This window comes from Neoarius graeffei, chromosome 26 (assembly GCF_027579695.1).
Source record: "Neoarius graeffei isolate fNeoGra1 chromosome 26, fNeoGra1.pri, whole genome shotgun sequence".
Classification (NCBI taxonomy): Eukaryota; Metazoa; Chordata; class Actinopteri; order Siluriformes; family Ariidae; genus Neoarius; species Neoarius graeffei.
The window spans coordinates 33,051,824-33,079,360 of record NC_083594.1 but is presented as its reverse complement, the minus strand read 5'-3'; the positions used below and the strand labels follow the sequence as shown (position 1 = coordinate 33,079,360).

General features: G+C 42.6%; 1 protein-coding gene across 5 annotated transcripts in view; it reads left to right on the top strand.

The window, feature by feature from the left end:
- Positions 1-27,537, top strand: part of iqsec1b (IQ motif and Sec7 domain ArfGEF 1b) — a 514,186-nt gene that overhangs the window by 459,661 nt on the left and 26,988 nt on the right. For all 5 annotated transcript variants that reach the window (XM_060910459.1, XM_060910458.1, XM_060910461.1 and 2 more), the window contains 3 exons: positions 14,365-14,632; positions 18,592-19,856; positions 23,469-23,630. In XM_060910459.1, coding sequence (XP_060766442.1) covers positions 14,365-14,632; positions 18,592-19,856; positions 23,469-23,630 — 1,695 coding nt within the window. The remainder of the gene's footprint in view (positions 1-14,364; positions 14,633-18,591; positions 19,857-23,468; positions 23,631-27,537) is intronic.

The following is a 27,537-nucleotide window of genomic DNA, read 5'->3' as shown; positions in this document are numbered from 1 at the left end:
GAGTGAGCGTGTGCGCGCGCGCGCACACACACACACATATATAATATATACACACACACACACACACACACAAAATATATATATATAGAGAGAGAGAGAGAGACACACACACACACACACACACACACGCATATATAATATACACACAGAGCACGTGCGCAAAATAAATAAATACGTTTGTGGGTAACTTATATGGATCTGTGATGTCTGCTGGAAGAGAAGAGCAGGGTGGATTGAGAATCGAGCGGCTGTGGTTTGTTTATACCTATTACTAAAACTTCTAGCAACCATCTCAAAGACGCATGCAAAAAGCCCAGAAATTTCTCCTTACCTGGGCAAAAACAATACAGGATTTATCTTGTAGTGTCCTGATCGCCAGATCTTTAACCCAGCCACATATAAAAAGTTGTACGCCTCCATGCTCTTCCAGGTTTTCATCTGTTTGTCCGTGTAGAGCGATGTCTGCAGCACCAGGTAGTTTGAGATGTCAGGGAACTCAAAGGATGGATAATTTTCCAACTCCTAATGAATGAATTTACTTTATTTAAAGACAATAACTTGGTCAACAGAGCTGGTGGGGTCGTGCATGCACAGATACAAATAATTACAAATACAAATGATGAAAAATAACCTTTCAAATCTTTAATCCCTTTTGAGTGAGAATGTCCTGCATGCAAGGTTTGGCTTCTGGCACATCCATACAGTTTTAAATACAATACCTACATTTAAAAAAAAAAAAGTTTTTATTGCATTTATTTAATTTCTGGGCTCCCATCTGTAACAGGGAGAGATGTTGCATTCCATTAATACACTTTAAAATAGATTATTAGGTTCTAATAGAAGGGATGAGCCAAAATAAATGGGGAACTTTTTTCATGGGCCCCGACTCGTTACAAGTACAGTATGAATAGATGGGCCTTAAAGCAGAAAAGGTTGAGAACCCCTGGTCTAGAGTACTTTCACTGTTATCACAGATTTTTGTTTATCACTCCGCATCCACCATATTGCCAGGCAAGCTAAGAATCATAGCTGCAACAAGTAGTGAAGACAATTGAGAGAATTGCAATCAGTACAATCTCTCTGAAATGATAAAAATATTTACTTTATACCAGCAGATCACATTACATCCAAAAGCTGAATCATGCAGGCATCACAGATCCATATAATTTACCCATAAACTTATTTATTTATTCTGCCCACTGCGCTGTGTGCGTGCGCACACGGGTTAAATGTAGAGGAGGAATGCGACAAAAATAAAGGCTGCTGCTTCTTAATTTACCTATAAATGTATTTATTCCACTTGAAAAGTGTTTGGCAAACCAGCTACTGGATTTGGGACACTACAACGTCCTGAACTGTTTAGTATTCGGGACTTCTAAATACAACAGAGATGCTAAAGGCATACAAAAGTACAGTTTCAAGGCAGATTTCGTGCCTGAATGTTATGGGAAATTCCCAATAAAGAAAAATACCTTATTATGACAAAGGTAATCTCAAATGTGGAATTCTGATGGTAATAAACAAGCCAGGGCCTAGATCTAGCATATTTTATGGTGTTTAGCAAAGTCTACATTTTCAGAACATAACAAACATGCTGCTAGTCTTGCCAAGCATTAGGTCTTAATAAAATGTCTCATCCAAAGCCCACATTCAGATACACATTTTAATGTTGCAGAGAGCTTTCACACTAATCTGATATAAAATGTTCTCCACACACATGGGAATGTTTTTCTTCCTGTTTAACTGCAGCTCGCCATTTTTCTCATCTTTCTGGGTTTGCCAACCAGGCTGATCTTCATGTCTGTTATTACATCCAAAAGCACTACAGGTCTCTGGCATTGTTCTTTTAGATGTAACTTCTACCAGTTTATCTGTAGACGTTTATTGAATTGGGCTTAGTCACTCGTGTACACTTGTGCCGGTCACTGGCAAACACAAAGCTTGCCAGGCAATATGGCGGTGTAAACAAATCCACAGTTGTGATGACATCACGGGAAAGTCCTCCATACAGTGCCTTGCAAAAGTATTCATACCCCTTGAACTTTTTCACATTTTTCCACCTTACAACCACGAACTTAAAAGTTTTTTTTATTGAGATTTTATGTGATAGACCAATGCAGAGTAGCACATAATTGTGAAGTGAAATGAAAATGATAAATGGTCTTCAAAATTTTAAACAGATAAAAATCTGAATGTGGTGTGCATTAGTATTCAGCCCCCTGTACTCTGATACCTCTAAATACAATCCAGTGCAATCAGTTGCCTTCAGAAGTCATCTAATTAGTTAATAGAGTCCTACTGTGTGTAATTTACTCTCAGCATAAATACACTTGTTCTGTGAAGGCCTCAGTGGTTTGTTAGAGAACACTGAAGAACAAACAGCATCATGAAGACCAAAGAACTCACCAGACAGGTCAGGGATAAAGTTCTGGAGAAGTTTAAAGCAGGGTTAGGTTATAAAAAAAAAATATCCCAAGCTCTGAACACCTCAAGAAGCACTGTTCAATCCATCATTCAAAAATGGAAAAAGTATGGCACAACTGCAAACCTACCAAGACATGGCCGTCCACCTAAACTGACAGAGCGAGCAAGGAGAGAACTGGTCAGAGAAGCAGCCAAGAGGCCCATGATCACTCTGGAGGAGCTGCAGAAATCCACAGCTCAGGTGGGAGAATCTGTGCACAGGACAACTATAAGTCGTACACTCCACAAATCTGGCCTTTTTGGAAGAGTGGCAAGAAGAAAGCCATTGTTGAAAGACAGGCATAAGAAATGTAGGGGACACAGCAAACATGTGGAAGAAGGTGCTTTGGTCAGATGAGACCAAAGTTGAACTTTTTGGCCTAAATGCAAAGCGCCATGTGTGGCGGAAAACTAGCACTGCTCATCACCCTGCACACACCATCCCCACTGTGAAACATGGTGGTGGCAGCATCATGCTATGGGGATGCTTTTCGTCAGCAGGGACAGGGAAGCTGGTCAGAGTTGATGGGAAGATGGATGGAGCTAAATACAGGGCAATCCTGGAAGAAAACCTGTTGGAGGCTGCAAAAGACTTGAGACTGGGAAGGAGATTCACCTTCCAGCAAGACAATGACCCTAAACATACAGCCAGAGCTACAATGGAATGGTTTAGATCAAAGAATATTCATGTGTTAGAATGGCCCAGTCAAAGTCCAGATCTAAATCCCATTGAGCATCTGTGGCAAGACTTGAAAATTGCTGTTCACAGACGCTCTCCATCCAATCTGGCTGAGCTTGAGCTATTTTGCAAAGAAGAATGGGCAAAATTTTCAGTGTCTAGATGTGCAAAGCTGGTAGAGACTGGTAGAGCTGTAACTGCAGCAAAAGGTGGCTCTACAAAGTATTGACGCAGGGGGGCTGAATACTAATGCACATCACATTTTTCAGATTTTTATTTGTTTAAAATTTTGAAGACCATTTATCATTTTCATTTCACTTCACAATTATGTGCTACTCTGTGTTGGTCTATCACATAAAATCTCAATAAAAAACTTTTGAGTTCGTGGTTGTAAGGTGGAAAAATGTGAAAAAGTTCAAGGGGTATGAATACTTTTGCAAGGCGCTGTACCATATCTGTAGTGTAAATGCAATTGTTTATAATTTTGACAGTTCCTTGCCTTGAAATAACCCTGGATGCAAAACTCATTTATAAGGAAATGCATTAATAAATATTTTAAGATTCATGACTATATCATTCATTATACTAATGGTTTAATATTAAATAACATTAGGATTGAAAACAGGGCGGCACAGTGGTGTAGTGGTTAGCGCTGTCGCCTCACAGCAAGAAGGTCCTGGGTTCGAGCCCCGGGGCCGGCGAGGGCCTTTCTGTGTGGAGTTTGCATGTTCTCCCCGTGTCCGCGTGGGTTTCCTCCGGGTGCTCCGGTTTCCCCCACAGTCCAAAGACATGCAGGTTAGGTTAACTGGTGACTCTAAATTGAGCGTAGGTGTGAATGTGAGTGTGAATGGTTGTCTGTGTCTATGTGTCAGCCCTGTGATGACCTGGCGACTTGTCCAGGGTGTACCCCACCTTTCGCCCGTAGTCAGCTGGGATAGGCTCCAGCTTGCCTGCGACCCTGTAGAAGGATAAAGCGGCTAAAGATAATGAGATGAGATGAGATGAGGATTGAAAACAAAGAATTATGGCAGTCAAAACAAAGACTAGAATGGAGTCAGTGAAGTTGAATTTTATGTCTCCTGTATGTGATTTTCACCGTTGTTGTCATCTGGCCAGCGTTCCACATTCTGCTGCTTGCTAATTCATTTAATTTCAGGAAGATCTGTTAATCTGAATTTAATCTACTTCCGCTAAGTGGATGCAGAGAGGTGTGTGTGTGTGGTGTGGGTGTGTGTGTGTGTACACCCACATTTGTGTACATGACAAGTGTTCTTTGTGTGTGAAATAGTGTTATTTGGGTTTTGCCCCCAGTCATTCCAGATTCTATGCAGAAAAAGCAGGAGATTCTTGTTGCTATTGTTTTTTGCCTGTATGTTCTCTTTTTAAAATCAAAATGTATGTGGCGTAGTATATTGTGACGCCTCTAAGCTGAATGGCTGTCAACTTGCCATTCTAAAAGCTTTGAGTTTTGAAAGCCCTTAGATATTGTAGAAGTTTTCACGTACTTTGCCTCTGTCCTGAGTCTCAGTGGTGGCGAAGGTGTGTGAGTGTTTGTGAAACAGACAGCCATTGTTTCTAAATACAGACATGTAGGTAATAGTGGCCTCAGACAACAGAAAGCTTTTCTTGTACCATGACACTCAGAAGTTATTTGGATGAATGTGCTAAGTGGCGTCACTGCTGTGCATGAGACTCTCTGACCCGGTTCCCACTCACAATGAAGCCATTAATTTTCCATTATTATACAGTGTAGCTCTCTCTAGTGACAGGATGTGACAGACACAGGGACACAGGTGTGAGCTACAAAAAAAAGTTGTTGGTTTTTTTATTTTATTTTTAGTTCAGTACATGAGGTGAGTCAGTCTGTGTGAGGAGTGAGGTTCAAGGTGGAGAAGTCGTGCTGGAGAATCCCAGGGTGTCAGCAATGGCAAACTCTTTTTAAGGGGGCAGGAGATGATGTAGTGTGTGACGGCAGGGGTGTGATTGACCATCTGCTCTGGGTGGCAAGGAGCCAGGTAGAACCGGCAGGTAACACGTAATGAGTTTCACTTGTGTTTGATGACTGGTGTTTTACTTATTCTTCCTGTGCAACTACATGGCAAAATAGTATGACGTATGCATCCACCACCATGTTGGATGATCTACAAATCCAAAATGCCGTCTCGTGTGAACAAGAACTGTGATGCACCGCCGACTTTCTCGAAACGTTATGATTCTCTGGAGTCCTCTGCCAAGTCGAGATTCAGAGAAAAAGTTGAAATCTGTGGCTTTGACCCGTATATGTTGAAGCCATCCAATTATACAGAGGATTTAGCCTTGTTACCAGCAATTGAATACCCTGATATTGTGAACACACTCGTTCTACAAAGAAAAAAGTGCATAAGTAAAACGAAGTTACTGGGTTTCTGGAACGGCATCGCTAATATCTCACCTGGCAAAGTTGACCCACATTGTTCTCCTTGTGTATCCAAACTCACTAAGGTTTGCACTGCTTCTAATCTAGCTTTCTTGGCAGATCTTATTCTGTTGCTTCTTGATACTGCAAGATGAGTTTTCGTCTTGATCTTATCGTGTCCTAATTTGAGTGTTGGTGCCCAATCTGGATTTGTTTTATCGCGTAGGTTTGCCAGTGCTCCTGCAAGGTGAGAAGTAGAGTGTTCGTGTTAAAGATCAATTTAATCAGCAGAAAAAAGCTTTAATTAGCAATGAACTCTTACCAGATATAAAGTGGTTACCAAACATGTGGGCGTGATTTAGCTTTTTCCTCAGTTAAGTCCTTACGATGTATGTTTTTGAACCACAGCGCACGCACGGTGTTCTCTGGACAGGTCTTCATCTGTTTTGTCACCGTTTTTAATTATTTTGGGAATTCTGAAGAACCGTTTCTCTTTGTCACGAGTAGCATTATTACAGCAATTATTATATCCCACACACAAAGTAGGCATTGTCGCTCTGCAAAGGCAGTGAAATCAAAAGAAAATCACAAAGTGTTGCAGCAGCTCACATGTGAAGCTCCGCTATCTTGGTTGTTATCATCCAACATGGTGGACTTCCGGTTTGGAAAATAAGCGTGAAGTCACATGCACATGAAGAATGTGTCTTTTTGTGTTCTTTCAGAGAGAAGCCAGTAGCCAGAGAAAGAGCTGAGCAATCCCATGTCGTGTGTTCATGCATGCCTAGAGCAGAGTGAAATCGCTGAAAAGTGAAGTAGGAAAATAAAGTGCACCTCGAGTTGTCAAGCCTGTCTTCCTATTTCCGCATTCCCTCAGTTGGGAGAGTGCTACATAGTGATATTGCAGTGGCACTACTTATACTGCCTCAATGTAAAGCAACCAATGGCAAGCTCAACAACAAGCAAAGAAAACATCAGTAGATACAATGGGAGCGCTGTATCCGTAAGGGATGCGTTCTAAGATCTAACGTGGATAGCCGAAACCACAGATAGGAGCGAACCATATATAAAGCTTGTTTTTTCATGTATATACATACCTATGGTAAAGGTTAATTTATAAACTACACACAACGACCTCAACAACAGTAATAACGAAATAAGTTATAATAATATACTGTAATAAAAGTTGTGTGTGTGGAAACCTTTTTATTTATACAAGATAGTCAAAGCAAAACACAAAAACACCAGGCATGAAAACATGAGGTTAAAAGTGAGCAACACTTCTGGGAAAATAAACACAAAACGCAAGACAAACTCACAGAAGGCTACGATCAGGAGTGTAATAAGGCATGTAAGTGAAAGTGAAAGCAGGTGTGCGTGGTTAATGCTGTTTAAAAGCAGGGTGTGTAGTCTGAGGGGTCATGCTTGAGCGATTCAGCAGATAAATAACTTTTGCTTGAACAAAGTTAAATGTTCAGAGATGGAAGACAGTGCTCTTAACAGAGATGTGATGCAGTTCAATTTGTGCCATGTTGCTAACTAGCTAATGTCTTACCTAGGGTTTTTGTTTGTTTGTTTGTTTGTTTGTTTTTTAACAATAGCCTTGCAAGGCAGCAAGGCTTTTATTATACGTGAATTATACGTCATATCTGGTCTCGCGTGATTGGTGCTGCTTAGCATTCCGTTAAATACCAGTGGTCAAAATACTTTTTTCCAGTGTTCTGCAATATTGCAGAATGTCAAAATTTTGTTCTGCAATTTAGAAATATTTTCTGCAAATACACAAGCCTCCATACTACACCCTTCTCAACCTAATAATGCCTATATTTACATCATATCTAGCTTTACAACTCATAGCATTACTGTAATTCTTTATTCTCTCTCTCTTTTTAATTTCAGTCTTCACAGATCCTTCTCTGCAGCAAAGTTATCATTCCATGATACCTCCACAGGTCTTTCATCCCCCTCACCCTGACACTACGGGCTACTACAACTTGAAGTATACCAACTAATTCATACAGGGTTTCTGCGGAGTCTTAAAAAGTCTTAAGTCTAAAATTTGATAATCCTAATTTAAGGCCTTAAAAAGTCTAAAATATGAGTATATTTTGCATTGTAGGTCTTAAATGTAATTTTGTGAAGTCTTAAATCCTTATATTCATTTACCCCATTCGCTTTTTTTTTTTGTTAAATGTGTTGGTGATATTTATAATTAGTCATATAGGCTAGGCCTACTTAGTATCAGTAGGCTACGCTGCAAACTACAAATGAGACACAGTGGAATCCGGCGTCTAGCCCAGTTGGCACGGTGATGCACAGGGCATGGTACGCACACATTTAGACAGTAGAGCCTAAAAGAAGCGAGGGAGATTGTCACGGTTTGTAGCAAAATGGGCAAATGCAAGTTTAACAACTGCTGGCTTGAACGCAATGATTTCGTAGACTGGTTAAAACGTGTACCAAACAATCCGTTTGAGGCGTACTGCACATTGTGCAAAAGAACACTCAAACTCGGCACCCTGGGTGTAAAGGCACTGGAATCGCACGCGAAAGCGGAGAAGCACCAGGCTGCCCATAAAAGTCTGCAACAGTCGCATGCCATCACTCAATTTTGTTCACCGTTGTCAGGTCCAAGCACATCTCAAGACGGTGTATCAGCTAACTCCGTGCGAACTGTAACGTTACAACACACAAACCGTACGGAATCGAATGCCTCATCCTCAAGTGATTTGCGGGATGTCTTTGGCTTCACTGCAACTTTAAAAGCCGAAGTGTTGTGGATTTTAAACACAGTGACAATACATCACTCATATAAAAACAATGGCAAGATTGGGGAGCTTTTTCAGGCCATGATTCCCGATTCTAACATTGCCCGAACGTTCCGCTGCGGCAATGTAGTTCTCTCTCCATTTAATCAGTTTGTTAATGATCTAGCATAATGCAGTGGTTTTCAAACTTTTTCAAACCCTTTCCTAACATCCCTTTCTCCCTCTCTGACCCCCCACCCCACACCCCCATTTTAGTCAGTTTGTCAATGATCTAATGCCATAACGTTCCACTTCATGTTATGTTTCTGTTCCTCATTAATGCAAGAGTGCATCCTAGTGATGTAATGAGTTCATTGGTGAATGATAATAAATTTTGTTAATTTGAAAGTAATTCAGGCTCTCCCAATTTTCTTTTTTCTTTTTTTTGTGCGGCATAAGTCTTAAATTTAACCTGTTATGGTCTTAAAAAGGTCTTAAAAAGTCTTAAATTGAACTTGTTCAAGCCTGCAGAAACCCTGTTCGTAAATGTACTAGTTATCACACCCACACATTATCCTTCCACACAACATACTAATAAAGGTATCACCAATAAAAAATAGAACACAACTGTTCTTCAAGAAACAAAACATTCATTTTCATGTTACATGTCATGTTACATTTTGTCAAGATTAAGTTTCTAGCTTGAACAATAGACTGTTACCCAAAATGGACTTCATTCACAGTGTTTGCATCTGCGACCTGTAGTTTTAAATCGAAAGCAAGGTTTCAATTCTACACTCTGTTACATCTTACGATGATGCAAAGAATTGATGCCATTAAGGAATAAAACCCAACTGGCAAATGGAAAGACGTTTGGGTTCATTGTGTTTGCCTGGCTTCTAAAGTGCAAGGTCATGAACTGAACTGAGAACTACTGCAGGGGCTTCACTGCTCTAAACTAACAACAGAGAACTGGGTACAAGCTAATCATGGCAGAACTGAGAGCTACAGAACAACTGAGAGCTACAGAACTGAACCTATGAGCTTTGTCTTACAGGGCAACTGTTTTACTTTGTGCTAGTCTGCACTCTGCACCACAGGCAAGACAGCACTAGTAAAAAAAAAAAAAAAGAACATGTACACAAAACGTGTATTAGTGTAGCTTGGTATGAGAAAACAAAAAATTCAAAAGTATCTATGAATAAAGGTAAAATACTGTTGCTGTCTTCAAAGGGGATATAATATCAGTATAATTTTGCATGATTCAACAATACAATATACACAAACCTATACAATTTACCAATATATATGTATGCATGCAACTATAACAGCGACCGTCTTCATTTTTGTCACCCTCGCGGACGCGCGATCTGTCGCTGTTGTTGTTGGAGTCACGCTGGCTGCCGGTTTTGCCGAGATACGACAAAATTGTCCTTGTTTTCTTGGCGTTTTTGTCGGACTCTTGCCCCGAAGAAACAAACCTCTTCTTGGGAGCCATGTTTGTTGTGCCGCATTGAATTCTGGGAGATGCATGGCGGAAACTGCCGAACACTGCCGAGGTAGTTGTCGGGTCCTCCCGGTGGGTATTAAAAGTGACGAAATCTTACATCGGAAAATGGCAACTGCCCTTATTTGGTTGTCGTCGCCTTTCGTCAGTATTACGTAAATATTGCTCAACTTTGACCTGGAAAACACTGTCAGGTTCGCACGGCGCAGGTTTCAGTTTATTTACAGCGCCGCTAGTTTGCTAAATTGAGAACCATTGAATCCCGAGCCTGATTTTTTTCATTCTGCAAAATTGCAGGTTTCATTTTTCTTCTGCAATCTTGAAAATCATTCTGCAAAATGCAGACTGCAGACAGGTATTTCGAACACCGAATACAGTCAGGTGGGAATACACGATATCTGTTACTTTTCCGTTATGGATGACAGAGTGGGAATGAAAATGTATCTATTCCATGCTGTTTTTAGCTTATACATTATTGGATTTTGCATGTGAAAGGGGTTTCTGGTTGGCAGAACCATCACGTGTGTGTGTGAGAGAGAGAGAGAGAGAAAGAGAACACAAAGAGAAGAAGGAAATAATCCATCATTTCAGAATCTATTATTTTCTCAGTGAAGTTTTACTCAAGTGCCACTTTGTCTTTTTTTTTTCTTTGTTTTGTGTGATCCACCCTCCTATTTAAGTGAATTTTATTGGCCAAGCTTTATAAGACTTGTATTGGCCAGGAAAGGTTTCACTTAAAAAGAATATGACTTGCAGAGGTGGACAAAGTACCCAACTTCATTATCTCATCTCATTATCTCTAGCCGCTTTATCCTGTTCTACAGGGTCGCAGGCAAGCTGGAGCCTATCCCAGCTGACTACGGGCGAAAGGCGGGGTACACCCTGGACAAGTCGCCAGGTCATCACAGGGCTGACACATAGACACAGACAACCATTCACACTCACATTCACACCTACGGTCAATTTAGAGTCACCAGTTAACCTAACCTGCATGTCTTTGGACTGTGGGGGAAACCGGAGCACCCGGAGGAAACCCATGCGGACACGGGGAGAACATGCAAACTCCACACAGAAAGGCCCTCGCCGGCCCCGGGGCTCGAACCCAGGACCTTCTTGCTGTGAGGCGACAGCGCTAACCACTACACCACCGTGCCGCCCCCCCAACTTCATTACTTAAGTCAAAATACAGATCCCACTGGTCAAATGTTACTCCGATACAAGTGAAAGTTGTACAGTCAAATTTTTATTTAAGTTAAAGTACTTGCTTTTAAAAATACTTAAGTATTAAAAGTACATTTTCTGTCAGTGCATTGTTGTATTATAGGCACAACGCTTACAAAACCTAATGCCTCTGAAGCAACCTACTGGATTTACAAAATGAACGCATGCTGTGCCTTCGTGGTGGTTTAATATTAAGCGAGCTAGTCAGTGAAGCTCCACCTGACATGCTAGCAAACTCTTCAAACTTGAAGTCATATTGAGTAACTAACGTTACTGGAAAAGAAAGATTTCTACATTGTTTATTTGGCAAGATTATGCTAAAACCTACTGTATTTCTGAAAGGGCTTAAGATAAGTTGCCATTATTCATGTTAGCGTAACTCCATTTTTACATGCTAACAGTGTCCAAGTTAACTAGCTATGTGTTAACGTGAGCCGTCGTCAAGGCGATGGCAACTTGGCAGGCAAATCCATAGAAAGTCATTTGACTAACCAGACTGCATAGCTATTGCAACGTTATCGTTAGCTCTAAAAGCAGACAGCTTCACTGCAAGCTTTCTCTTGGAATAAAATGTTTATATACCTCAATATGCTTCCGCAGGTCGGATGGCGAATTTTTGTAGGCCGTGATGTGGTTTGTTTTTGGCAAACAAAGCAAACATTTAAAATGAAGCAAATCTTTAATCCTTTGAGAAAACTGAAATATGGGTGCATTCCTCAGAAGAACCGCCTCCTTCCATTCTGCCATCAACTGATCGTGTTTAAATAATGTTGCTGAGAAATCACTGAACTTGATTTTATACAGTCTATGGATGTAATGTGACTTATGATTACTGATAGGCTGTCTCAGTGTCACTTGCGGAAAAAAAAATCACATTTTAGAAAGGAAAAGAAAAAAGCATCTAGTTTCTAAGCTGCTTCATAGTAACGAGTAATGAGGACCTTGATAGAAATGTAGTGGAGTGAAAAGTACAATATTTGTCTTTCAAATGTAGTGAAGTTAAAGTCATAAGTTTCCAAAAAAAAAACCTCAAGTAACGTACAGATACTCAAAAGGTGTACTTAAGTACAGTACTCGAGTAAATGTACTTCATTACTGTCCACCTCTGATGACTTGTTAATTGCTCCCTTAACATTGACTAATTTGAAATGGCTAGACGGGAAACTTGGATCAGATAAAATACACACAAGATGTGTGTATACATAAAGATAGATATGCAAAGATAAACAACTCCGAACATGTCAGTATATACAGTAGTAGCTGTGAGGATAGAGTGCTCTATACAGTATTAGCAGTGTGTTAATGATGTTTATCCAGTGTGTTATTGAGCTGGGCTACAGCTTAGGGGAAGAAACGGTCTCTGTGACTGGATAGTAGACACTTGTCTTAATTCCCCTTCTTCGGGATCTATCCTCCACTTTGTTAGCATGTCCTAATGCAGGAATTACAGTCGAGCACACTTTGATTTGCTTTAACATACAGACTGTATTTTTGCCCAGTGTGTCAGAAAACTATAGGAAAGAAACTGTAACAAGTCCCCTGTAGCCTTATGAAATCAAAATTAGTCTTTTTTTTGCCTAGTTACTTCATGTTTCTGGTCATACTGTGAGTGATTGTCCTCCTCTTTTGGTTTTTGGTGCCACCATACACAAACACGCTGGGAAAAAGAATTCTGACACATCACATCGTGTTTCATAGCACTTCCTCCAACCCCAAGTAATGAGCACATAAAAAGATATTCAAAGGGTTATTCTTCAGCCATATTCTATCCGTTTCTTGTATTTGGTCTCTCCCCATTCAATTAGTGCGATTTCTTGTATGATGGGGGAAAAACTGCCTTGGAGAATTATTAAGATGGCCAACAATTGATCGACTTTACTATAAGGTGCTAAAAACTTCTCTGTCTTCTTGTCTTTCTCCTCTCTCACTTTTCTTCTCCCACTCTGACTCTTGTATTTGAATTTTGTGTGGAAGTTGAAGTTGTCTTTTATCAAACTAATATGAAAATCTTGGGTTCTAAAATCAAGAAATTTAGTGGAAGTTGTGGCTTATTATACAGGCGCATCTAAAAAATTAGAATATTGTGGAAAAGTTTGGTTTTTAAGTATGTTCATTTATACAGTCAATACTTGGTTGGGGATCCTTTACCATGAATTACTGCACCAATGCAGCAATGGCATGGAGGCGATCAGCCTGTGGCACTACTGAGGCGTTATTAAAACCCAGGTTGCTTTGATAGCAGCCTTCAGCTCATCTGTATTTTTGGGTCAGGTGTTTCTCATCTTCCTTTTGACAGTACCCCATCGATTCTCTATGGGGTTCAGGTCAGGTGAATTGGCTGGCCAATCAAGCACAGTAATATCATGGTCAGCAAACCATTTGGTAGTAACTTTGGCACTGTGGACAGGCGCCAAGTCCTGCTGGAAAAGGAAATCAGAATCTGCATAAAGCTTGTCAGCAGATGGAAGCATGAAGTGCTCCAAAATCTCCTGGTAGACGGCTGTGTTGACTTTAGAGTTGATGAAACACAGCAGACCAACACCAGCAGATGACATGGCACCCCAAATCATCACAGACTACGGAAACTTCACACTAGATTTCAAACACCTTGGATTCTTTGCCTCTCCACTCTTCCTCCAGACTCCTAGGACCTTGATTTCAAAATGAAATGCAAAAATTACTTTCATCTGAAAAGAGGACTCTGAACCACTGAGCAACAGTCCAGTTCTTTCTCTCCTTAGCCCAGGTAAGATGATTCTGATGATGTCTCTGGTTCATGAGTGGCTTGATATTAGGCATGCGACAGTTGTAGCCCCTTTCCTGAAGATGTCGGTGTGTGGTGGCTCTTCATGCACTAACACCAGCCTCAATCTACTCCTTGTGAAGCTCTCCCAAGTTCTTGAATTGATTTTTCTAGACAATCCTCTCAAGGCTACAGTCATCCCTGTTGCTTGTGCACCTTTTCCAGCCAGCCTTTTCAGCAGTGACCTTCTGTGGCTTACCCTCCTTGTAGAGGGTATTGATGATCATTTTCTGGACAACTGTCAAATCAGCAGTTTTCCCTACGATTGTGATTGCGTGTGCTGAACTATTTTGAGACTTTTTTTTTTTTGCACTGTAGACCATAATTATTAAAATAGAAAAATGCTTGAAACATTTGTTTGAGTGCAGAATATATTAAATTTTCACTTTCTTAAATAACCAATGGAAAATATTTAACTTTTTCCACAATATTCAAATTTTTTTAGATGCTCCTGTACACCAGAGATGCTTGTAATCTTGTGTGTGTGTGGGGGGGGGGATGTTTTAAATAAATTAAAGTTTCTTAAGTGAAATTCTCTCTTTCTGTCTGCAGTGTGGAGGGTGATGGTGCTGGCTGTGAGGCAGGTGCGTCTCTGGAAAGCGGATACTCTCGTGGGCCGGTGACGCGCAGCTCCATCATCAGCACTGAGCACTTTGAGGCACCTTTGCTTTATGCACACGAGGTCCGGCAGCGCCCACGTCGCCCCAAACTCCAACACTCTCAATCTATCCTCCGCAAACAGGCTGAGGAGGAGGCCATCAAACGCTCACGCTCACTCTCTGAGAGCTATGAGCTCTCCACTGATCTCCAGGACAAACAGGTTCTCCTCTTCTCCTGTTTTTGTCTCTTGATGTTCAATACATGCTTTGCAGTGCTCGTTTAAGGCATGGTCAGTGAGACTATCAACTTCAACATAAATATACTTTGAGTAATCACTTGGGTGTCTTAAATCTTAAAAGGATTTCAGGCAGTGATGATAGAGGAATAGTTTCCCCACACTGTGTTAATATGGAATGAATGGCAATCAGTCAGTATGACGCAAATCAAATTGCTAATGTCAGGAATGGAGCCGGATTCACTCTGTTCCTCACAAGGATAAAGTAGTTATTAAAGTTGACTGAACAAATGGATGAATGTTCTTAAATCCATCCATCCATTATCCGTAACCACTTATCCTGTGCAGGGTTGTACAGTATAGAGGATGTGCAGTCACGTGACCCGCATGTGTGTACTCCGCCTACTCCGCCATATTGGACGGCATCAGGATAGTTTACCTTGCGCGAGCGTAATGGATCCAGGCAGTAATCCCCAAGAAAATTCGGAAAATACCCCATCTACATCGTGCGATTACTTGTCTAAGTTTGTTTAGCATCTTGAAGGTGACGTGAGGCAGCATTACGTGGAAAAGTGTTCCAGGTTGGGGATTGCAGATCCATACAACTTGCCGCAATCCTTGTTCAGGGAAATTCGGAGCTGCGGTGCCGGCGATTTGCCCGATCTGGCCTACCACGACATTTACAATTTTCTTGTTAATCGTGAATCGTGTTACACTGGCAAAGCCCTCAAAGCTTACAAGAGCCTGGAAGCTTATAAATATTTTGTTGTGGGATGGGTATCTCAACTATACCTCTGGAAGGTCCTGAAGAAGAATGTCTACTTGATAACCTCACGGGTAAGTGGCATTAAGACGTTTATCATAAAGAGACTATGCAGGACGTTTTATCTTAAGAATGTTCGTAATCTAAACTCCGTTCCAGATAATGACAGGGTTGTAAATATGTATGTTTTTGTCTGAAAAACAGTAACTCAGAAAGCTGCGCACATTTGCGCGGAAGCTGCGCAAATGTGCGCAGCTTTCTGATTAACTGTTTTCTTCTCATACTAATACTTCCTACTTTTCATGGACTGTAACGGCATTTGCTTATTTAGTAATTTTAATACAGAATTTACTCTGATGAAATTATTCAGACACTCCAACGCCCCCCCCCCAAAAAATCGGATCTGCGCGATTCAGCCGTGAAAAAGGCGCATCCGCCGTTTGCATCCCTGTTGAAACTCATAGGTTAACCGACTTTAACCGGCTAATGAGGCTCGGTGGTCGGTCAAGATTTTTTTTTTAGTTTTCGCCATCCCTACTATGGATTGGCCTTTCAAAGGCATATATGAGCCAAAAAGATAAAACGTTGTCATAGACTAAGCCAGGGTAGTAGGACTAGGCATAGCCATTTTAAACGTTAGAGACTGTCTAGTTTCTAAGTATGCAGTTATCATTCAATCCGAAAATCAACTTAACAGATGTACTAGGAGTATTGAATTAGAAGATTACACCTACCTGATATGAAGTGTTCACTACAAATTCGGCTGGTGGAACTGGGGTTCCAGTTTTCTCTTCGCACAGCGGACACCCATTTTGCACGTCTCTCCGCGTCTGCGGGGAATCTATAAAATGACAGGGCCTCCTTTTGGCCCTGTCTATTGGTACAACCAAATGCTGAACAAGATATAACCATTCTCGAAAGATCTACTCCCACACACTTGATAATTAGAACTGGTTCGTCTAAGTTCTATGCGTGACCTTGCCGTCCAAAATGGCGGATAAACAAATATCACGTGACCTCGTGACGTCACGTGCACGCTCTCTATACAAGCTGGAGCCTATCCTAGCTGACTATGGGCAAGAGGTGGGGTACACCCTGGACAAGTCACTAGATCATCACAGGGCTGACACATAGAGACAAACAACCATTTACACTCACCTACGGTCAATTTAGAGCCACCAGTTAACCTGCACCAATTAGGGCCTGCATGTCTTTGGACTGTGGGGGAAACTGGAGCACCCGAAGAAAACCCATGCAGACATGGGGAGAACATGCAACTCCACACAGAAAAGCCCCCATTAGCTACTGGGCTCAAACCCAGAATCTTCTTGGTGTGAGGCGACAGTGCTAACCACTACACCACCATGCCGCCATGTTCTTAAATAATTAAAACAATTAAACAGGAATATATATTGTAAAAGGGCGGCACAGTGGTGTAGTGGTTAGCGCTGTTGCCTCACAGCAAGAAGGTCCTGGGTTCGAGCCCCGGGACCGGCGAGGGCCTTTCTGTGCGGAGTTTGCATGTTCTCCCCGTGTCCGCGTGGGTTTCCTCCGGGTGCTCCGGTTTCCCCCACAGTCCAAAGACATGCAGGTTAGGTTAACTGGTGACTCTAAATTGACCGTAGGTGTGAGTGTGAATGGTTGTCTGTGTCTATGTGTCGGCCCTGTGATGACCTGGCGACTTGTCCAGGGTGTACCCCGCCTTTCGCCCATAGTCAGCTGGGATAGGCTCCAGCTTGCCTGCGACCCTGTAGAAGGATAAAGCGGCTAGAGATAATGAGATGAGATATATTGTAAAAAAAATTATTTTGATACATGAAATGCAAATACACCAAATGAAAACTGCATCCAAATTAAATACAGTACTTTGGTGTGAAGTAGTGCTGCTTCAGTAGATAAAGGTATTGTTAGCATTTTAGTGCTTGAGGACGAACACCAAAGCTAGACGTCTGTCAGACACCAGACTAGTGTTTCTGCACTAATTAACAAAAGGTTCGTCAATTATCACTGTACCACAGATATTAACCTGCTGTTAAGTGTTGCCGAGAGCCACAAGATAATAGCAGTCTTGCCTGCTAATTTAGCAACAACAGCATTATCCACTCACTAGTTAGTGAAAAATATAATGAATAAAGGACTTTATTGAATGCATGAATACGGTTATCTCTTAAGTCATATAAAATCTTTGAAATACTAAATCCAGGAAAAACGGTCATGATTTTTATAATGCGCTGAATAAAAATAAATCAGTCACATGTCTCCATTTCCTTCTTGATGAGTTAGTCGGTGGCTTGTATATGCTGCTGCCTTGTTCAACTGTTCAGACAGTTTTGATAAGAATTAGTGCTGGAGAGAATTTCCAGCTGTCAAGCAGGTCTGATGCAATTGTCTGCTCTGAAATCTACCACAATAGTCACCATGAAAAGCATTCTCTGTGTTTGTATTATACAGAGCATATTTTTAATGCAAATTGCATGCCAGTTTTGTACTCTATCAAATGCAATTTATAAAATGCGATTTTGTATTTTAAATACATATCTATCAAATATGCTATTGTCCCTGTTGTTTGCAAGGTAAATTATTTCTTCAAGGTGAACGCATCTCTGGAGGCATATTTCACTGTAGAGTCTGTGTTTAGTTTCAATGCACGTCACTTCAGCCATACTGCTGTTTAACAGAAAAGATATCACTTTAATATTTTAGTATCAAGGGCCCGGTGGTGGGAGTTTCTATACACTCAAAGTTTGCTGTCAAGTTTTTTCATGCAGCACAATTTACCCTCGGGCTGTTGAGAAAGCAGGAAGTGCTCCTTCAGATCAGGGAAGCTGAGCACACATTCATATAATGCTTTTAACTCAGCACTTGCTATGCAAATCATTCAATAAGCCGCAGCTGATAAGTTCAAGTGACAGGAAGCATACTACAAAAGTGTGTGAGGTTACAGAGAGCAAAGACAGGATTATTCCTGCCTGTACTGTATTATTCAAGTCTGAGGGACTGGGTTTTCTTAACAGCATAGATCAGGACTGTGGAATTGCTTTTAAAATGGTCATGTTTTAGTTGACTGTTGTTCCCAGAAGGATATAATGTTCATGGTCTTTAGAGTGAGACCTTTCAGAAGATGCTGAAAACCCAGCATGTTCTAATTCTGCTTGCGACTCTGTGTGGTTCATGTTGGCAGGTGGAGATGCTGGAGCGGAAGTACGGGGGACGTTTCATAACCCGACATGCGGCTCGGACCATCCAGACAGCTTTCCGCCAGTATCAGATGAACAAGAATTTTGAGCGCCTCAGGAGTTCTATGTCTGAAAACCGCATGTCCAGGCGCATCGTCCTTTCCAATATGAGAATGCAATTTTCCTTCGAAGGACCTGAGAAAGTCCACAGCTCCTACTTTGAGGGCAAGCAGCTCTCCTTGAGCGATGACGGCTCCAAGTTGGCACAGTCTGAGCGTGGTGACATGGTACCCGTCAATGTTCAGTCCCAGGCAGGACAAAGCGACTTCACAGATGCCATCACCGAGCTGGAAGATGCCTTCTCCAGGCAGGTGAAGTCTCTGGCTGAGTCAATTGATGATGCGCTGAACTGTCGCAGCTTGCATGGGGATGAGGGGCAAGATGAAGGGCAACGGGGTCATGGTGACCTGGATCGGGACATCACGTACCAGGTCAAACCATCACACAGTGGCGACCGACGCAAGCTTGATGAGATGACTGCATCATACAGCGACGTGACCCTCTACATTGACGAGGAGGAACTGTCACCTCCCTTGCCTCTCACGCAGTCTGTAGTGGACAGGACGTCCATGGATCCAGAACTGCAGCTGCGTACACTAAATTCCTCACAGGACTATTGGGTACACAAGGAAGACAAGGGCGACACTGACACTAGCTGTCGCAGCACACCATCTCTGGAGTGCCAGGAGCAGAGGCTGAGGATGGACCACCTCCCTCTGCTCACCATTGAACCCCCCAGTGACAGTTCAGTGGAGCTGAGTGATCGCTCTGAGCGCAGTTCCCTAAAACGGCAGAATGCCTATGAAAGGGGTGGGCATAGCCAGCAGGGAAGCCCTAAGCGCCATCCCTCTCATCCCTCCCATGCTTCCCATCCTTCTCATCCTTCCATTCCTCGAAGAGATGATGATGTCCCCCGGCATCGACCACGGCAGATAGAGAGCCACCTGGCCATCAATGGCACAACCAACAGGCAGAGCAAGTCGGAGTCTGATTTCTCAGATGGCGACAATGACAGTGTAAACAGCACGTCCAACTCTAATGACACAATCAACTGCAGTTCAGAGTCATCATCACGGGACAGCCTGCGTGAGCAAACACTCAGCAAGCAGACATACCACAAAGAGACGCGTAACAGCTGGGACTCGCCAGCTTTCAGCAATGACGTCATCCGCAAGCGCCACTACCGCATTGGCCTCAACCTCTTCAACAAGTATGTGCTGATTCTAAGAACAAAAACAGCTTCCTTCCCTAGAGTGAAATGAAGGGGGGAAAAATGAGGTCTGAGAAATGTTTCAGTGATCGATTCTCTCTTCATTAGCGGTAATCAGACCATGGTGATAGCTGTAAATGAACAGACTCGAGCTATGTTATGTGGAGGTGATATTTTTTTAATTATCATCTTGATCTTTAACACACAGTACCACGTGATATGTGAACCAATTATAAAGCATCACAGCCTGTATATTAATTCAACAATATGGCAGGTTTTACATACGGTATGTGTGCATTGTGACTGTTAACGAGGCCTCTGTTTAATTAACACCAATCAAAGATGTGAGAAGTGAGGCAAAGACGAGCACGCTTAGGCCCTGTCCACACGGCAACGGATTCAGGTGAATCTGATAAAATTGTTTATCGTTTCAGCCTGGCGTCCACACGGCACCGGTGTTTTGGGTGCCCCAAAACGAAATCTTTTGAGAACTGGTTCCAGAGTGGAAAAATCTGGCAACAGCGCTGTTGCGAAGTCGTCTGGATGAGTAGAACGGATTTGTTTACGATGACATCACAACCACATGACTGTCAGTGCTTCACGCCGGGTAGAAGTGTAACGAACTCGATGCGAGTTGTCAACAAATCCTATAACTTGGTTCATGAAACGCGCTTACAAAATATTTTCACTGTGAATATTTATTGTGTAATGGTGCAAAGTGAGAGAGACAGCGAGAGAGAGAGAGAGAATAGCCCTTAGGGCAGAGTCTTTAGTCCAAACACTGCGGAAGTACTGAGTATAACCAAACCGCGCACCGCCCGTGCGCTTTCCAAAAACAAAAACAATCCCGCCAGCAAAAATAGGAAAAAAAAAAGGAGCGATCTCACCTCTTCAGATGTTGGTTTAAGTCCGACAATACATTCCTCAAAAAGGGCATAGAAGAACAAAGTAATCCATCAACGTGTAGCATTCAATTTATTCCGGACCATTAAAGAATTCTGGAGGATATCAGAATGTTGGCGTACCGGCTTCCATCTACCCCCATTCATTCCTCTTTCCGCGTCTTTCGTTTTACGCTACTGATTAATAATCAAAACTTTATGTGGCTGATGCTACAGAAGAAGGGGTTTATGCGCATGCGTCTACTTCTTCTATTGTTCTGGTGTCTCCGATGGGACCGTGTTACAGCGCATGTAGAGGTGTGGCATGTGTATTGCATCGTTTTCAGCAAGCGTTGCGTTGCCATATGTACCTGATATTTTACTGATCTGTTGCCCATGTGGACGCGATATTTAAAAAAAAAAATCTCGTTGCCGTTGTCGTGTGGATGTAGCCTTAGTTTAAGTAGCTGGATAGGCCAGTTTAGATTAGTAAATGATATAGCAAGCAGTCAGCCCAACCATTAGCTGTCCATCTGCTTCTCTGACAAAGAGAAGATCAAAGCTAAAGCTCAGATAAACAGGCTGTCTTGAAGCATTTCACATGAGATTTTAATCCAATCTGTCTAGATTGCTGATTTGTTTGAAGTGACTTTAGGGACGTGTGTGTGTTTACTCGAAGCTTTCTTTAAAGTAGCAAGTCTTTTAATTGTAGGTTATTGTGGATTTGTTTGCTTTCTATGAAGCTCTTTTTAACACTAGACTTCTGGAGGGCTGCGAGAATTTTCATCCCAAACCAAAGGGGGTGCCCCTTCTCTTTCTCCCCCCACAAGCTCACCCCTCCCTCTTCAGCGCAGTTATCACCTATGCAACTTCACATTGTTATGCAAATGTTGAGTGTGGGTCAGGCCCTGTTTACATTATTTCGAATCAGCGGATCATCAGATTAACGTTTTTAAAACGATTCGCGTGCACACACCAACGCCAATACACGATTCGCGTGCACACAGCAACGCCAATACATGGATACGCTAATCACATGACTAATTAGACGGCACATCACATGATCCCAGTGCATATCGGGCATGCGCAAGTCACTCACCACTTGCAAGTGGAAGGATGGCAACCGAACACCTTCTCCCGCAGATAAACACACCTGGCTGTGATGTTCATGTTCTCACTGAGTTTAAGCGCCTGAAGGAGGTTGAAATGTGTAAATAAACCTCAGTGCGGCTCAGCGCTTCCTCCTGCGCTCCAAATCACTCCGCCCTGAACAGCGAATGCCCTCTGGAGGGTGCACACTCCGGCCCTGCGCAGCTCACAGAGCACGCGAGTGAAGCGCACGAGCAGTGATTCGGGACTGAGCCGCTGTGTGTGTGTGATCCCAACGCCAGCGAATCAGGAAGGTGGATGTCACAGTGACGTTGTCCAATGACGACGTCAGCTAGAGCTCAGCACTGCGTATCCGCGTTCCTCAATGTTTACACAGCACCGGACCAGACACGAACTGGATTGAATACGTGGGCTCTGGCGGATTCCCGTTTCCCGGCGTTTTAATGTGAACGGACAGTGCATCCGCGAAGAAAACGCGACAGATACGGTCTAATGTAAACTTGGCCTCAGTTTGAGCAACGCAGCGCCTGCCAAAGGGGGCAATATGCGCATGTTTGACACAAGCGCAATACATGCGTTAGCACAGAATGTGTAACATTCAAGAGAGACAGTATCAGATGGTGGAAAAAGAAGTGTGTTGTTATGCAAGAATAAAACTGTGTAAATAAAAAGCTAAGTCTAAATAACATTTTAGTATATTTAGTGAAGGAGACGGTGTGGACAACAGAAAATAGGAATAAGAAAAAATATATTAAATTCAAGTGTAGACTGTGTGAAGTCCAAGTTGATGATAATGGAAAACAGAGCCTAATGTCAATCAATCAATCAAGTTTATTTGTACAGCGCTTTTAACAATAAACATTGTCGCAAAGCAGCTTTACAGAATTTGAACGACTTAAAACATGAGCTAATTTTATCCCTAATCTATCCCCAATGAGCAAGCCTGTGGCGACGGTGGCAAGGAAAAACTCCCTCAGACGACATGAGGAAGAAACCTCGAGAGGAACCAGACTCAAAAGGGAACCCATCCTCATTTGGGCAACAACAGACAGCCTGACTATAATATTAACAGTTTTAACAGGTATAACCCTCAACTGTCCTCATGGGGCCGTCCTTCACAGGAGTGGGGCGATAAAACTCCGACCAGACACAGGGCACCAGGATGGATCAAGCAGGTCCGAGGGGCAGAAGAGGCCAGCATCTCAATCCCAGGATCAACATGTAACTCAGAGGGACAGATTGTATATATCTAATGTATATAGATTTTTTTCAGTTAATGTTAAGCTCGAGAGAGATCATATTGGACAGTGTAAAAATATGCAGTGGTGTGTGTGTGTGTGTGTGTATGCGCCAAACTGACCCGCACTCAACATTTGAATAACACTGTAAAGTTGCATAGGTGATGACTGCGCTGAAGAGGGAGGGGTGAGCTTGTGTGAGGAGAAAGAGGATGGGCACCCCTTTGGCTTAGGATGAACATCTCTGAAATTCCAGTGTTAATTAGGATTTTTGAGCATACTAAAGCCAGTCTCATTGGTCTATGACAGACTCTGAAGCCCAATTTGTTCTAATGCACACTTGTTTGAGCTCTCACATCTTCCTCTCCCTTTATTGTGTACAGAAAGCCGGAAAAAGGTATCCAGTATCTGATCGAGCGAGGCTTTGTTCCAGACACCCCTGTGGGTGTGGCTCACTTCTTGTTACAAAGGAAGGGGTTGAGTCGGCAGATGATCGGCGAGTTCCTGGGAAACCGACAGAAGCAGTTCAACCGAGATGTCTTGGAGTGAGTTATCTTAGTGGAGTCAAGTGCAAAACTAACTTTTTTTTTTTTTTTCATGCAGCAGTACACACTAGAAAACAACATGGAGAAGTAATTCTGTCTACATCTCCACTTGTCACCGGTATCCCTAACATTCCTTTTCCACCCTATCCCTGCAGGTCCCATCCCCACACTCATATTACATATGTGCTTCTGACCTATAACCTCCAAGACTTAGTGTATCAGTATGTAAAGCAAGATTATTACAGCACTGCACAAATATTTGCTCTTTAAATTTGTCTCTATGCATTTACATTGTACAAGAAGTGCATTCTGCATAAATAAAATATGCTTTGCCTGATAATGTGTCTACCCATAACAGTAATGTTTTGATAGTGCACAGAAGACAGTTTTCTGTCAGACATGATTTATTTTTAATGCCTCAAATGTCCAAGTAAAAACGATTTCATTCTCTGTTCAGTACAAATAAGTCAATTCTCCAGATGGTCTCTAATGAAAAATTCACTGTGCTCATTTTTCATTTTGGAATGCTGTACCACAATTATTGTTACTTTCTGGATGTAGTAAAAAAGCAGAAGGCATTTCCCCCCATCCCACTAGTATCTGCTGAACTGGCGTGTATGAACATCTGCTTATGTGAGACAGAATGAATGAATCCATCCATCTATTATCTGTCCATCCATCTATTATCTATCTATCCATCTATTATCACGGGGGAAGCTGGAGCCAATCCCAACTGACTACGGGCGAGAGGCAGGGTACACCCTATCAATCTATCGCAGGGCTAACAGGGAGATGAACAACCATTCACACCTATGGCCAGTTTAGAGTAGCCACCTGACCTAATCTGCATATCTTTGGACTGTGGGAGGACCGTAGGTGTTAAAAAAGGCAATTGGACTTGCTTGAAATTCTTGAATATGTTTCACCTCTCATCCGAAAGGCTTCTTCAGTTCTGTCTGATTAGTGGGGAGTTCCAGGTATTTATCCTCTAGTGGACCAAAAGCAACCCTAAGGCGAGTTGTTGAGGTCACCTGGGTCGTTGAGTCATCCTGCAGGTGTAGGTCACTGGGGGCCGGGTTTGAACGATATTAGCAGCCTAGAAGGTCATTAGGGTGCTCTGTGGGTCATTGGCTCTCTCTGCCGTCATGCGAGTCAGCTTAGGCTACATCCACACGACAACGGCAACGAGATGTTATTTAAAAAAATATCGCGTCCACATGGGCAACGATCAGTAAAATATCAGGTCCATATGGCAATGCAACGCTTGCTGAAAACGATGCAATACACATGCCACACCTCTACGTGCGCTGTAAGACGGTCGCTTCGGAGACACCAGAACAATAGAAGAAGTAAGGACGCATGCGCATAAACTATTATGCGCGAGACTTCATATTAGCCACAAAGTCAGAAAAATCTGTTCGTAAAATTACATTATAATGACCAAATACAATGAAAAGTATTTTTCCAGTCTCACCTGTGAAAGGTAATCCCATGTGATCTCGTTTGGACGGCAAACCTGTTGGTACAGTTAAACGCAGCACATGAATGAGGCATCTTTATTCTCCGCTTTGACCCATCCAATATGGCGGCGAGGATGACGTATGATTCTACGCGGAAGGCGGCGTCTTTAATGGTCCGGAATAAATTGAATGCTACACGTTGATGGATTAATTTGTTCTTCTACGCCCTTTTTGAGGAATGTATTGTAGGACTTAAACCAACATCTGAAGAGGTGAGATCGCTCCTTTTTTTCCCTATTTTTGCTGGCGGGATTGACTCTGCCCTAAGGGCTATTCTCTCTCTCTCACTTTGTACCATTACACAATAAATATTCACAGTGAAAATATTTTGTAAGCGCGTTTCATGAACCAAGTTATAGGATTTGTTGACAACTCGCATCGAGTTCGTTACACTTCTACCCGGCGTGAAGCACTCACAGTCATGTGGTTGTGACGTCATCGTAAACAAATCCGTTCTACTCATCCAGACGACTTCGCAACGGCAATGTTGCCAGATCTTTCCACTCTGGAACCCGTTCTCAAAAGATTGCGTTTTGGGGCACCCAAAACGCCGGTGCCGTGTGGACGCCAGGCCTAAACGATAAACAATTGTATCGGATTCACCTGAATCCGTTGCCGTGTGGACAGGGCCTTAGTTTTGGTGTGGATGTGTATTTGGTGTGGATGTGTGAGTGTGAATGGCAGTCTGGGAAGTGTACCAATGACTGCATTGTAAGTGGCTGATAAGTGGTGTCTCAGACCACCTCCTCTGTTCAGTGATGGTTGTTCCAGGTTGATGAAGATGGCTTCTTTTACTCCTCTTTCAAACCACCGGTCTTCTCTGGCTAAAATGCGTCCATTGCAGTCCTGAAACAAGCGTCCTTTGTTCTTGAGATGAAGATAGACTGCAGAGTCCTGGCCTGAGAAACTGACACTCCTGTGTTGAGCCATGCATCTGTGAAGCAGTTGTTTCGTTTCCCCAATGTACATGTCCATGCATTTCTCACTGCATTGAATTGCGTACACTTCCCAGAAAACTGAATACACATCCACACCAAAACTCATCTGACTTCAGTGCCTCGCATGATGGCAGAAAGAGCCAACATCCCACAGATCACCCTAACGAGACTCTAGGCTGCTAACACTGTTCACACCCGGCCCCCAGTGACCCCAAAACCTACAGAATGACTCAAGGACACAGGTGACCTCTACAACTTTCCTTAGGTTTGCTTTTGGTCCACTAGAGGATAAATACCTGGAACTCCCCACTAGTCAGACAGAACTGAAGAAGTCCTTCGGATGAGAGGTGAAACATCTTCAAGAATTTCAAGCAAGTCCAGTTGCCTTTTTTAGCACCTATGGTTTACTATGACCTGGATGATTGAGAACCTTCACAGATTGTGGGAGGAAACCGGAGCACCCGGAGGAAACCCACGCGTGAGCGGGAAGAACATGCAATGAGTGCCCCCAGTTGGCTGCAAGGATCAAACCCAGAATTTTCTTGCTGTGAGGCAACAGTGATGGCCACTGTGCTGACCTTTTGAGAATATGAAATTTCATTGCTGGTGAAGCATGCACAGAAGTTTCGTTTTCTAGTAAACTCTTGTCTTTGGGATCTTTTGTTTTCATGCCAGTGGTGGAGGGGTTTTTGTAAAGATTGATGCATTAAAATCTCTTGAGAATAGCCTAGATATTTCCAGGGTTTAAACCTGACTGTAGATGGATTATTTTTTTTTTTAACCTGTGGTGAAGGTGGAGAGGTTGGAGATGATTCAAATGGTAAACCAGGGCCCAAGGGAAACTGTCCAGGAAAATGGAAGTTGTCTGGAGTGAAGAGCCCAGTGCAGTAACCTGTAACAGAACCTAAAATGTATACTGTTTTCAACAGGATAATACATCCAGATGAACAAAGAATGGTTGCTAGAACATAAAAGTTTTTCAACTTAACATTCATATTTAGCAGCTCCAGTGACCATTGTTGCTTTTTTTTTTCGTGCTAGATAAGGATATATTCTGCATGCTGTAACTGTAGATTTGCTAGCAGAAAGTATCCAAATCAGCTTGAAATATTTTTTTTTATCTTATAAAAAAATTCTGGGCGGCACAGTGGTGTAGTGGTTAGCGCTGTCGCCTCACAGCAAGAAGGTCCGGGTTCAAGCCCCGGGGCCGGCGAGGGCCTTTCTGTGTGGAGTTTGCATGTTCTCCCCGTGTCCGCGTGGGTTTCCTCCGGGTGCTCCGGTTTCCCCCACAGTCCAAAGACATGCAGGTTAGGTTAACTGGCGACTCTAAATTGACCGTAGGTGTGAATGTGAGTGTGAATGGTTGTCTATGTGTCAGCCCTGTGATGACCTGGCGACTTGTCCAGGGTGTACCCCGCCTTTCGCCCGTAGTCAGCTGGGATAGGCTCC